The 12156-nt window shown below is 40.3% G+C and overlaps 2 protein-coding genes across 2 annotated transcripts in view; one reads left to right on the top strand and one right to left on the bottom strand.

Annotated features, from left to right (window-relative positions):
- MAP7 (microtubule-associated protein 7) overlaps positions 1 to 2526 on the top strand; it is a 32877-nt gene extending 30351 nt beyond the window's left edge. The window contains exons 13-14 of the mRNA XM_009882289.1: positions 584 to 810; positions 1493 to 2526. Of these exons, the coding sequence (XP_009880591.1) occupies positions 584 to 810; positions 1493 to 1503 (238 nt within the window). The 3' untranslated portion in view covers positions 1504 to 2526. The remainder of the gene's footprint in view (positions 1 to 583; positions 811 to 1492) is intronic.
- A 3844-nt stretch (positions 2527 to 6370) lies between these two features.
- Positions 6371 to 12156, bottom strand: part of LOC104284016 (vacuolar protein 8-like) — a 25042-nt gene continuing 19256 nt past the window's right edge. The window contains exons 10-14 of the mRNA XM_009882288.1: positions 11305 to 11433; positions 9420 to 9534; positions 8371 to 8505; positions 7325 to 7450; positions 6371 to 6492 (exon numbers count right to left, since the gene is read on the bottom strand). Coding sequence (XP_009880590.1) covers positions 6371 to 6492; positions 7325 to 7450; positions 8371 to 8505; positions 9420 to 9534; positions 11305 to 11433 — 627 coding nt within the window. The remainder of the gene's footprint in view (positions 6493 to 7324; positions 7451 to 8370; positions 8506 to 9419; positions 9535 to 11304; positions 11434 to 12156) is intronic.

The following is a 12156-nucleotide window of genomic DNA, read 5'->3' as shown; positions in this document are numbered from 1 at the left end:
CCGAAGAACTTGTAGGGGAGGAGGGACTGAAAGGAGAACTGCATTGGTAAAGGAGCTTTTTCTCTGGCTGAGTGGCCGGTAGAAGAGACTGTTCCAAAACTGGACGCTGGAGGTGATCCAAGGAATAACAAAAATTACAGTGATCTTATGTAAGGGCAATTACATTGATTTGCAGTAAGAGGAAGGATATGGCAAAGGTTATGAGAGCTCAGAAAGATGTTGGAGGCTGTACATTCCATTAGGACGATAGCTCAAGGTAGCAGTGATGATGCTGCAGGGGTTTTCGTAGCGCTTCCCGTTTCTGTCACTTCTCAGAACTGCGGTGTCCATGAAGCACTCTGTAGTTCTGGGTATAGTATAGCCAAATGTAACAACTATCCTCTGCGTTTGAGGGAAGACATATCGAATGCTTGGATGCAAAGACAGTTCTACTGTGGTAGGAGCATAGTTTTGTTTTTACTGGCTAAAAGAACTGGATTAATGCAGACTTTTCCATTTGTAATAAAAATTTCCATTTGCTTTGAGGACGGCTAAATTTCTGTTCTAGATGAAATCTATGAGGAAATACCTGTTTCTTTTTCAGCAATCTCAATCCAGAGAAAAATGCAAACGAAAACGGAATGTCTATGCAGAATGATAACTTTGAAGAGATCATAAACCTGCCTATTGGTTCTAAACCATCGCGGCTGGATGCCATGAACAATGATGGAAGCAATAGTCCTGAAATTCCTTTGAATCCAATTCTAGCCTTTGAAGAGAAGGGGACTCTTTTGCCTCAGGTAGATAGTGTTCAAACACATCAAACAGCAGGTAGGTTTGCCTTGATTCATTAACACTTGTGTTGTAACTGACAGAGACCTAGAGCTCTTAATCAATGAGAGTTGATTCATTTAAGCGTTGTTAGACCCCATATTATTTGGGGAAAAGAGCGTATCTCCTCTCTGTAAAGCTATGCATGCCAAGTACATACAGATGCTGTGCAAATTATGGGGGAGGCTTTATGTTTTATTTGGGGGGGGATGTCTCAGTTACACTGCACTTTCTGCCATTTGAAGTTGCTTGAAAATGTTTGCCCTGTGCTTTCAAACAGAAACGGCAACAGTGGCAACTGCTGTTCCTAGCTTATGATCAGCAATCATGTTCCAGTTCTGCAAGCGTAATGTCTGATTCGCACAGGCGGATGGGGAGCTGGTACCTACCTTCTGCGTAAAAATTCTGGATGTACTTCCCTCATCAAGTTCTTGCTGACATTAATATTGAGGGATGGTTTGCCGCACACTAGATTTTACTGAATTACATCACAACTTTTAAAGGATGTTAGGTAAACAAATACTAATTCAGCAAACTGAATTGGACTACCATTTTCTCTTTCTGTGGCTAGAAAATGTAAGGAACATCATCTTACGATAAAATAATCGCATAAGTGCATAGCATTTTGAAGTAAGCATTGTCACTCTTTGCTGACCTGTCATTTTGGTACCTTCTGTTGTAGAAGTGATCTGATTGTTTCTTCTGAAGAACCAAAGGTGATATGAGCATCTCTGCAGTCAGTGGAGTTTCTTCCATGCTATGAAGGAGTGTTTTATTTTTTCTCTCCAGTTTTTTAAAGATTTCTTGAATATCTTTTTTGGAAGGACTTTAGTAAAACCAGCAGAAGAAATGATGGGAATAGATTTGGATCACCTTTCTAATAGCTTTCATCACTAGAAAAATCATGCTTCACATGCATTACTTAATATGGCTTTTTCCAACGAGCTTTTTCTGTTAGTAAATGGGTATTTCTGCATTCCTTAAGACACAAGACACTGGAATCTGAAAGCAATGGGCTGATTTGGGTGGTGGGACTGATTCTTTTATTAAAAAGGTGGGTGTTGGTTTAAAAGGCATAATTGTAAAATTGGCAAAGAATCTTTTACACTTTGTGGTTCTAATACTTGAAAAATAAATACCTCATTGCTCTACAAGTAGAGTTAATGGGGTGTTTTATTTAAACCTGTTGGTTTAAATATTATTGCAGAGAACTCTAATTATGGGGGCAAAGTATAGGCTTCTGTATCAGGTTCTTGTAAATGTAATTCCTACAGGGACATTCTGTAAATTGAGATGTCACTATGATCTCGCATTTTCTCTAAAAACACAAAACAAGGCAGGTTTTAAAATGTGAACATTTGAAAGCGTTATTTTTTCATGGACAAGAGGAAAACCTATTGTTCTCCTAGATGATGTATTTATGAATTTTGTTCAGTACGGAAATAAATCATTTAATTGAATAAATTAGAAAAATGTGGTAAAATGATACTGCAAACTTGATTATTTTTCTTTTTAGTTACATCCATGTTCACAATACTATAAAAGGTGTGTATGCATATGCGCACACATGTATGCACACACTCACAAGGAAATACCTTGTTCTGAGTCCTGTAAATTGCTGCTGTTCCCAATGATGGAAGACTTTTCCTTTGCCTTATCAGACTATTAAAGACTGTGAAATCTGAAATATTTGATTTTTGGATGATGAAGCAGGTTTGTTTGGGGAGCTTTGGGTTTTGCTCGTTTCAGAGCAAATGGAAAATGGTCACTGTTTGTGCTTTTTATGTAGTGCGTGATTTTTATAAAGCAGTACAGTTTGAGTGATGAGGAGCAATGCAGGTTGCTTTCTCTTTAGTTTGATGTGATTTCTACTGTCATTGTTCCATCCCTTGCTTTTTGTTGCTATTGGGCAGAACTGCAAAATCTTGCACCTTTTTGTGCTTTGATAAACACCGCTGTTACAGGTAGAGCTGATTCTAGGTATGGAGTTTGAAGCACCAACCAGGGCTTGATGCGGTGCTCACTGAAGTCAGTGAGAAGATCCTTGGCTAGGGGAAACGGAGGTTTGTGGGGCTTCAGTTCATGCCACCAGAGAATGTACCACTAAGACTCCTGCACTTGCCTTTAGTGAGCACTGAGCTGGGCCTGTAGGAAGCTAGTCCGTGCTAGCAGAAGAAATCCTCTGAGAGAACAGCTGAAGAATTTTTGAAGACATTACTTTCTGCTGCTGCCAAGTGTTCCTCTGGTACAGGAGATGGGATAAAAGCAATGGAAATGCAATGAAAGAGACTTCATCTGCCAGAATATATATGGAAGGGAAAAAACAGCCATTCAGTCAGAATGCTTTCAATGGTAGCTTGTGACACAGTAAAATGAATTGGGTTCCTTTCTTGCTTTCTTTAGTTTTCCATGTACATAGCCACAGTATTTTGAAGCGTCCAAAATATGTAGTTTTTCTTCAAACCTATATATAGCATGTAAGTACCAAATAAAACTTGTTTCAAATATTTATTTCTATTTATATTTTCATTTTCTTGCCTAGCTGAAGCAGGAGTCAATCTGTGATGGAAAATTCTTCTTGCCTACTCCTGGTCTGCTTCAAATTTTTCTTCAGGTTTCCTCTAATCTCTTTACTAGAAAATGAGTACAGAGTCACTTGCAGCTAGAAACAGAGCAAACAAATGGCCGGTAAGATTTTGCTTGAATTTTAAGCCTGAGGATTCATTTAGGCTCAGGTTTAAATTATGTTGATCTTGATCTGTTTAGGCTCAGGTATAAATTACACTGATCTGTTTTTTTGTGAGACTTCAGAACGCTTGCTTCACTGCTTGCAGCACAGGTGAAGAGCCTGCTTCATTTCTCATGTGTGTTTTGTTTGGTTGGTTTTTTTGAACAGGGCAGCAGTAAAACCAATTTATAATTATATTCATTCCAGGTTTGCTTCAAATGAGAGCGAAAATTTCCTTCTTTTCAAGGGCTCGACATACAAACTAAAAGGTAGGGAATTGGGAGTAGAAGTAGGTGTATGAATCAAAAAAAAAAAAAAGCCTAAAAAAAATGAAAAGGATTGAAACTTTAAGCCTTTGGTTAAGCCTCTTTCTTTAAATGCAGGGAAAAATAGTTTCTCTTCTATTGAACGTTGTTCTTCACAGTAAAATACAGTATCAAATGAAGGCCAGCACCTTTGCCTGCTATTGCAGCTGGTTTTGTTGTCTGTACTGTCAGGGGCCACACTTCACTGTTCAGTGAGGTAGAACGAGCAATTGCAGAAGTCGCAGACAGCAACTGTGAAGGTACGGAGCAGTAACCTTTCACAGCAGCTAGACGGGGCTTTGTAAGGACTTGGCTCCTCGCTCACATCTTACCAGCACAACATAAATGCTTACAGGGATAGCATTCAGTGAGATTAGTTCAGTACATCACAACCACTGCGTTGTTCACCATTAGCTTTGCCGGTTTCGCATGTGTCCATCTCCTCATTCCTGATGAAGAACGCTGTGATGTTTTCTTTCTTGCTAAGACCTTGAAATAATATTTGCAATGAAATACCTAAGAATACAGATACAGGACAGATTCTAATGTCATTACTTAATATTGCACTGATTTTCCTTTTGGAAAATGATCGATAGTCACCCGAGGAGGTGGCCTGAAGTTTGAGACTTTCTGATTTGGTTCCTAGCTGTGTTATTCAGCTCTCCAGTTCTCTGTTTTAATAGGCCCAACTGCCCATAGTTGAGCACATGAGCACTGATTTTCCTTTTGGAAAATGATCTATAGTCACCTGAGGAGGTGGCCTGAAGTTTGAGATTTTCTGATTTGGTTCATTCAGCTGTGTCATTCACCTCTCCAGTTCTCTGTTTTAATAGACCCAACTGCCCACAGTTGAGCACATGGGTCTTTCACATGAGATTTCAAAAGAAAACTCCTGTCACACATGAATATTGGAAACGCCATACTGCTTTATCTGAAGTGTCTGTCTGCCCTGTTTTTAACAGGTCTTTTGACTGTGCTACAGAGAGGATTTTGAGTGTATTTTTTCTTTTATTTTTAAAACAGCATTATTGGAGAAAATTTGCAGTTATTAAAAGGAATCATTAACAGAAATGCCTCCCCCAAGCACCAAAACTAAGTTTACAGATTTGAGTTACAGCAAAATGTAATGTTGAGCTCTTAGTTGACAGAATTATTATTTTTTTATTATTGTTTTTTATTCTCACTTTTATTCCATGTTTGTAGCCAGTAGCAGCTCTAAAGCTCTACGTGCACGTAAGAGTTATACCATGGTCAGAAGTACCTCAAAAGACAGGAAACTTCTGAAATGTTTTCACAAGAAACTGTGCTATCCGGGAGCAGATGTTTGCCATAAGAGTGGTTCCAAAATTTCAGTATTCCAGACAGTTCAACATGAAGCTCCAGGAGGATACTTGTATTTAAAAACAAGCGTGTTGATCAAAGGTGGAAGTGGATTGCTAAAAGATTACAATTATGTTTATTAGATTACTATTATCTTACAAATTAAAACCTACATTAAAAAACTAGTGCCCCATAATTTCAAGGCTCTGTGCTACAATTTTTTCCTGGAAAAACACTGTTTTGATTGGCTAAAAAGTATGTGAGACAGACCCTTTCCCCTCTGGAGGAGAGAGAAGGGAAGGTTGTTCAGTATCGTGTATAGATGTAAGAATCAGTAACATATTACTACTTGTTTTGTTTTGTTTTGTTCTTTAACTCCTTTTAAAATGAAATACCAAAATATAAGACCAGTTCCTCATTTTACCCAATATGTTCACTTTTTCCCTGTTGCAAGTACCTTTGGAAATAATTTACCATTTCCAGAAGACAGATTTGAGTATTCAAATACATCTCACCCGAATCTTTCATGGTAGCTGCTATTTTCGGAACATGCTCTATGCAACATTTACCTGCCCCAGCGTGCCTTTGCTCTTCTGCTGACAAGTAGTGCCTACCGTGTAGGCAAGGATCAGCCTTAAGGCTTGTCCTATTCTTGTTTCCGACAAGTTTCTTGCAACTTCTGAGTTGTCTCTCAGCAGTTACTGCCTGTAGTAACCTGTTAGTAGTTTGCTACCTTTATTCTATGTGTTTACTCAATTATTTTCTGAAGTCAAGTCCCTGGAGTGTGCTCTGAAATGAGGGACACGGAACAGAAACAAAGATGAATGCAGAGTAACCGGTGTACTTGAGGGATGCCTCTTCAGTAGAATCGGCCTATTACGTGAACAAAACCTCCTGGATACAGCGCTAGTTTTGTGGAGGCATGGGGTGTAAGGAAGCCAAAACCAAACCATGGAAGATTACCCAAGCATATCGGGTGTTTTCCCCACTGTTGGAAGGAATGTAGCTGTAGTCGTCAAGCACACTTAATGAGCCAGCGAAAGCGTTCAAGGGATTGTCTTTCGACCTGCTCCAGTTCTTGTTATAGGAACATCTCTTTTGTATGATGAAACTGTGAGTAGCAGGAAAACTTTTAGCTACAGTTGTCTTCTCTGAAAGTCCGGGCTCTTGGATCTGTTAAGTTTTCATAGGCCATGCGGATTAAATATTAACTGTCTTCGTGACAAATAGCTGCCCTGAGGAGCTCTTGAGTTTCTTCTGTTTGTTGACGGACTTGCTCAAGGAGTTTGGCCATTTGGCTTTTTCTGAATGCTAATGAAAATTCTGGATCTGAAGAGGAAAAACAAGTTTTAGGCAACCTGCAGATGCTTAGAAAGCTTGTATTTCAGGTTAGATAGAGCTGATGGTTCTTATTACAGCGTAAAGTATACAGAAGGTAGACCAATATTCTTCTACACAGAAAGCAGATAAAAATTCAGTTTTCATCCCTATAACCCTTCAAGATTGCTTGCTGCTGAATTCTCCTGATCCAGATGTCTAAAGCTCAGTTGCCAAATTCAGCCTTCTGCAACAGACATAGCAGGGTCTTGGCTCTAGCTCTACATATGTGAAGATACACACTATATACATTTATTTCTATATTATAACTCTCATCTGTACTCAACTTCTACCCAAAACCAAAAAAAACTAACCAAAAATGGAAAAAAATCAAGGAACAGAATTTAAACTATGAAAAGACTTCCCAGCTTTAGTACCAGCTAATCATGCAATTTGCTTGTTTGCTCGCTTTGTCGAAAGAAACTAAATTCATATTTGAATTTTTTTTTAGGTTGTGTCTAGTGCCAAACATTCTTATATTGGATAAAAACATCTGTAGCTGAAGTCCTGATTCCCTCCTGATCAGAAAGCCTTTAGTTTTAAAGCAAGCAAACAAACAGAAAAATCCCTGCCTTTACCTTAAGACGCTCTTAGTTACGTAAAAACAGGTAAGGTAACAGCTACCCTTGAGATGATTCTGTTTGCTTAACTGAGCAGAGCTGGTCCCCAGAGGAGGTCGCCCGGCACTGTCATTTCTGCTATAAAGCAGTGCCCGTTTGCCGCTGGTGGGAGCAGGCAGGGTCTGGCAGCGCCCGGAGGGCTCGGCCCAGCAGGCAGGACGTACCTTCTCGCAGTCTGCAGAACGTAGAGATGCCCAGCTGCTGAAAGCGGATCTCTCGGTGAGCAAGAAAGTTCTTGAGGTAGGCCTGAATCTCCCTGGTGTGGCGCTTCAACAAAACCATCGTTTTTTCTGCATAAATGGGAGAACCACTGGAGATCAATAGGAGCCTTTAAAATGCTTTGAAAATTTATTTTTGTAACAACGTTTAAGATTGTTAATGACTCACAGAATGGTTTAGGTTGGAAGGGACCTTGAAGATCATCGAGTACCAGCCCCCCAACTCGTCTAACTTCAGCTACAACCAGCGTTACTGCAAAGAATGGCGGAGGACTTCCATGTACTACTACCTGTTTTCTACAGGTAAAAATAATGCTCTTTTCATTCTCTAAAACTTAAAAAAATACAGTCTACGTTCTTAAAAGCCGCTTTACTGCTCCTGTTAATCTAGTCTAAAATTACAACGGCAGCGTTTGGTTCAGTAAGGTGCTTTCCTCTTGCTGGTCAGGGAGCAGAGTTGATCTAAAATTTTGGAACACAACCATCCCCTTGTAATTGTTTCTTCCAACCTCTGCTCCTGTCTGGGCAGAATGCCACCACATTGTATATACTGGGAAGGAGGGCCAAACAAGAAAGGTGCAAACAATGCCTCTTAGCCGAAACATGTTATCGTCTTTCCCTTGGTAAGGAATGTTTCACACTATCCCACTTTCCTACTTAAGTTTTTTTAAAGGACCTCAGAAATGGCTACAGAATAGCCCTGCAGAATGGCAGTGCTTGAAGAAGGCAACAAACACCTGAATCAGATCTTTATCTATGCTGCATTTCCACCCCTTGGCTTTCTCATGTACTCAAGTAGTGTTTTATGTGTATCTGGAGGGTGACTGTAGGGGTTTTTGTTAATAAATTTGCAGAGACCAGATGGAGGATGCTATAGAAATGCCTACAGGTTGTTCGGTGCCTGACACTTAACTCCTTTGGGAAAAGGCTCGTTTCACTCCAGACAGCCATAAATATCTTTGAAAGCACAGGTAATGCTGGGTGACAGTTACCGTGACCTATCAAGTGCTGGATGATGGAGGCAGCTTGAAAGGATGCCTCAGTATGTTCCAGTTGGCCAGCCAGTCTCACCAAACACTTTGTCAAGGGCTCATCCATCCATCGGACCATGCGTAACGTGGCTTCTTCTGGAAGATGAGAGAGAGTAGTTTGTAAAAAGGAACTCCAGTGTCAAAGAAATGAAGGTGAGAGGTCTGCCAGAAAACGTACTGCCTAAACAGGAGATTGTTTACACAGCTGGAGAAGCAAAATAAGTGCTGAACTTGGGCAATAAGCATGCTTAGATTGTAAAAAAGGGTCATGTCCTGAGGTTATACTCTCAGTAAGACTTTGGATTTGACTCATAGAAAGGCTGATGGAATTCTATTTTGTTGGTTTTGTGTTCTGAAAGAATGAATCATTTCATGTACGAGACCCACTCTTGCCTAGTGGGCTCAGTCTGTCCAGCAGCTGCTGGGCACCTCTTGCAAAATTAAATGTGACACGTCGCCAGTTGCATGGTGGTTACAAGGGATGCAGGAGATGAAATGTTTGACGGGCAATATCCAGTGCTGGGACAGGCTGGGAAGATATACACTGATCCTGTGTGCCGTGAGGAGTACTGTACCTTCCACGGGTGGTAGTTTGGGATCTCTTATAAAATCCATGTGCAATAAACTTAAGGAGAAAAGGCCACTTAGTATTTTAGCCTTTTCCTCCTCTTACATTAGTTTCTGCTGTCGTGAAATTAATTCAGCCGGAGAAACTGGGTGACATGACAAATAAAAGTAGGCAGGCCATGTACAGCAGTGAAGTTCAGCACAAAGAATTTTGGGTAAAAAATTAAAGCAGTTCAACAGAAAAAAAGTGCAAACAGCAGAGCCCATGTCTCCTGCCAGGGAGCCAGATCTTGTTCTTCTTGAAGCTTATGGCAAAACTCCTGGTGAATTTAAAGGGAACGACGTGGGCTGTATGCCCACCGGTGTTTCATCGCCCATTAGGATTAAAAAAGGGTACATACATTTCTCAGATTAAGCCATTTATGGTGGGGTTGCTTCCCTACCTTGCTTTGCCAGCTCAGCAAGGCAAGCTGTCACATAATGAAGAGAGTCTTCTTGAATGTCAGTAGAAAGCATGGTCTGGAGGAGACCTTCAACACACGGGCTCTCAATGATTCTCTGCAACAGGAAAGACAGTCGTGTTTAGCACTTGCATTATATTTTAGTGGTGTCTGAGGACTTCAGAAGTACTGAATAACTTTTAGCACTACTGAGGGCTAAAACATCAACAGTGGAAATGTCTCCTCTCAGATCTACCACAACCAGGTGACAAACACCTTGGATTGTTCAGAGATCGCCTGATTTTAGACGTTTCCCAGGGCTTGCTCTGTCTGTGGGATGTTCTCATGATCACAGATCAGTCTGAGCTCAAAGAATTTCCTGAGCTATTGCTGCTGTGCCAGGCTGCGTGTCAGTATTAAGCTGTTGCTTGCTCAAGTCTTGCTGCAGAGGTGAATAAGCTGAGTGCTCCAGGGCAAAGCGCTGGGAAATGTGGAAGTTTGTATCAGTTTCTTGTATTTGCTTCCAGGGCTTTGAAAGCTTTCTGGTGTTGAAATGCTCTGACCTGCAGAAATACGAGATGACCTTTCACTAGCAAAGGTGAGTTCTGTTTCTGGAGAGAAATGTTATGAATTCAACATTTCCATGTACCCCTTATCTTTTAGGTTGAATCTGCTATGCCAAAAGCGGTGTTGGGCAGCATGTCGCTGTGCTGGGACAGGTATTTTAGAGACCGAGTTGAACACAAATAGGAGACTTAGCCTGTGCTGACCTGGATTACAAGCGCATGAGACCAAGGAATGAGTCCTGAATGAGTCGCCTGGAGGTGACTGGTTACTAGTTAAGTTGAATCACAAAGTTATCGGCTCTCTGGGAGGTCCTAATAATGGAAGCTGCTCACACTTCCACTAGGGAGCTCAGGTGTCCGTCAACAAAAGGGAGCATCTTTTTTCGTGCGCTCATTTTATGCTGCAGTTTTTTAACTTGCTGCTTAGAGGTTGAAACTGGATTCAAGACTGCTGCCTTTCAAGCTCCCACACTCTGTTCGTGTCCTGCTGGCATAAAACCAACACTTTTTTTTCCTCTTGTGCTAAGGACTCTTGTGTGTTTTAGGGATTCTTCCTTAGAATTGACTCTGGAAAGTTGGACTCATGTCTGTGGATTCACTTGTGCAGTGAGAGCTAAATACATTGCAAGGCACATTATAAAGCTTCATGAAGGTGAACCAGCTCCCTGTTGATAACACAATAAAGTCACAGAATTGAAGTGACAAATATGGTATTTTTTTTAAAGCAAACTTTGAAAGGATGGTCCATTTTAACTCCTACTGTGGGCCTCGAGTTTGAGGGAATCTATTTCCCTGCAAAAACTGATTTACAATTATCAGAAATTCATATAGTATAATTCATATAGTATAATTCATATAGTATAATTCATATAGTATAATTCATATAGTATAATTCATATAGTAAATTCACTTAGTATAAGTGAAAAAAAAATACTGGAAATCATTTTCCTTTTGGCCAGTTTATAACAAACTCAGATTTCCTGGATGGTTCCTTTAATTAGTATGGAATGTCTTTGCTAGACGTACATTTTATACCTATGATGTAGTCATTCAAATTAAGTAAACACATCACTCATATGAAAAAATAGACATTTCTTATTTTCATTAGCATTTTTGTATTGTATTAGAAAAATATGAAAAAAAACCCAACTAATCACCTTTCATTATGGCACATCAGGTCCTTTTATTCATACACACAATTTTATGTAGAGTATCATTGGCGTCTGTTTCATTAAAAACCTTTCTGTGGGTAATGCTGCTTTGATATAAACATAACTGCAACCTCCCAGGGTATAGTTCAGTGAAAAATATTGGGTACCTACCTGTCTGTTTTTGGAAAGGATCAGGTTTTTGAGGATACAAGCAGTATGGCCAACAATCACAGGGTCTGTTCTATGCGCTGCCAGTAGCGTCCCCAGACTCTGTATTAGCTCAGCACATGCCATAGTGTCCTGAGAAGAGAAACCAGTATCTCAATTACATCCAGTGCAGACAACAAAGTGCAACTTTGCAGCAAACTGTAGATAGATAGATAGATCTTGGCTCTGAAAGAAGAACATTACTTAGCTTTTTTAAACCAACGGTGTAGCAGCTGGATCTAGTGCTTTTTCTCTTAAAATATGATCTACTGACTGGCACTGATCTACAGAGCACTTGCTATGGCAAGCTGGAGTCCTTAAGGTCCAGTAGTTTATTTTTGTTTGCATCAAACGCTTCCCAGAGGTTGTTGGTAGTCAGGGGAAGGATGTGTGATCCTGACTGGAAGGAGAAGTGGTCGGGATAGGTGTGAAAGGCAAAAGTATGTGGTGAAGTAGCAGCAGTAGCAGCAGCGTGTCCTTGAGTACCTCAGCACTTTACCTCACGTGCAGTTACAGAGTGTATGTTTAGATCAGTTTGTGATCAAGCACCACTTTCATAACATGTTCTGAACAGCATCTTCTGAGTTTATACATACTCTGTTGTCTAATGGACATTTTCGAGGGACTTTCGTGAGTTCCTCTCTCCTTGAATGCAGTCTTCCTCCAACTGTCACTAATATTTTTGATTCAGATCTTCTGGGTTTGGATTACTGCCCGGGTAGTTTCCTCAGTAACAGTACAGATTAAGAGGACAGTGATGTTTATAAAAGAAATCTGACCTCAGCAGGCTTTGGGTTAGGTCTACAGCTATAAGCA

This window comes from Charadrius vociferus, unplaced genomic scaffold (assembly GCF_000708025.1).
Source record: "Charadrius vociferus isolate BGI_N301 unplaced genomic scaffold, ASM70802v2 scaffold13, whole genome shotgun sequence".
NCBI classification, from domain to species: Eukaryota; Metazoa; Chordata; class Aves; order Charadriiformes; family Charadriidae; genus Charadrius; species Charadrius vociferus.
The sequence above is the reverse complement of the archived record's forward strand: the minus strand, read 5'-3'. Positions and strand labels throughout refer to the sequence as shown.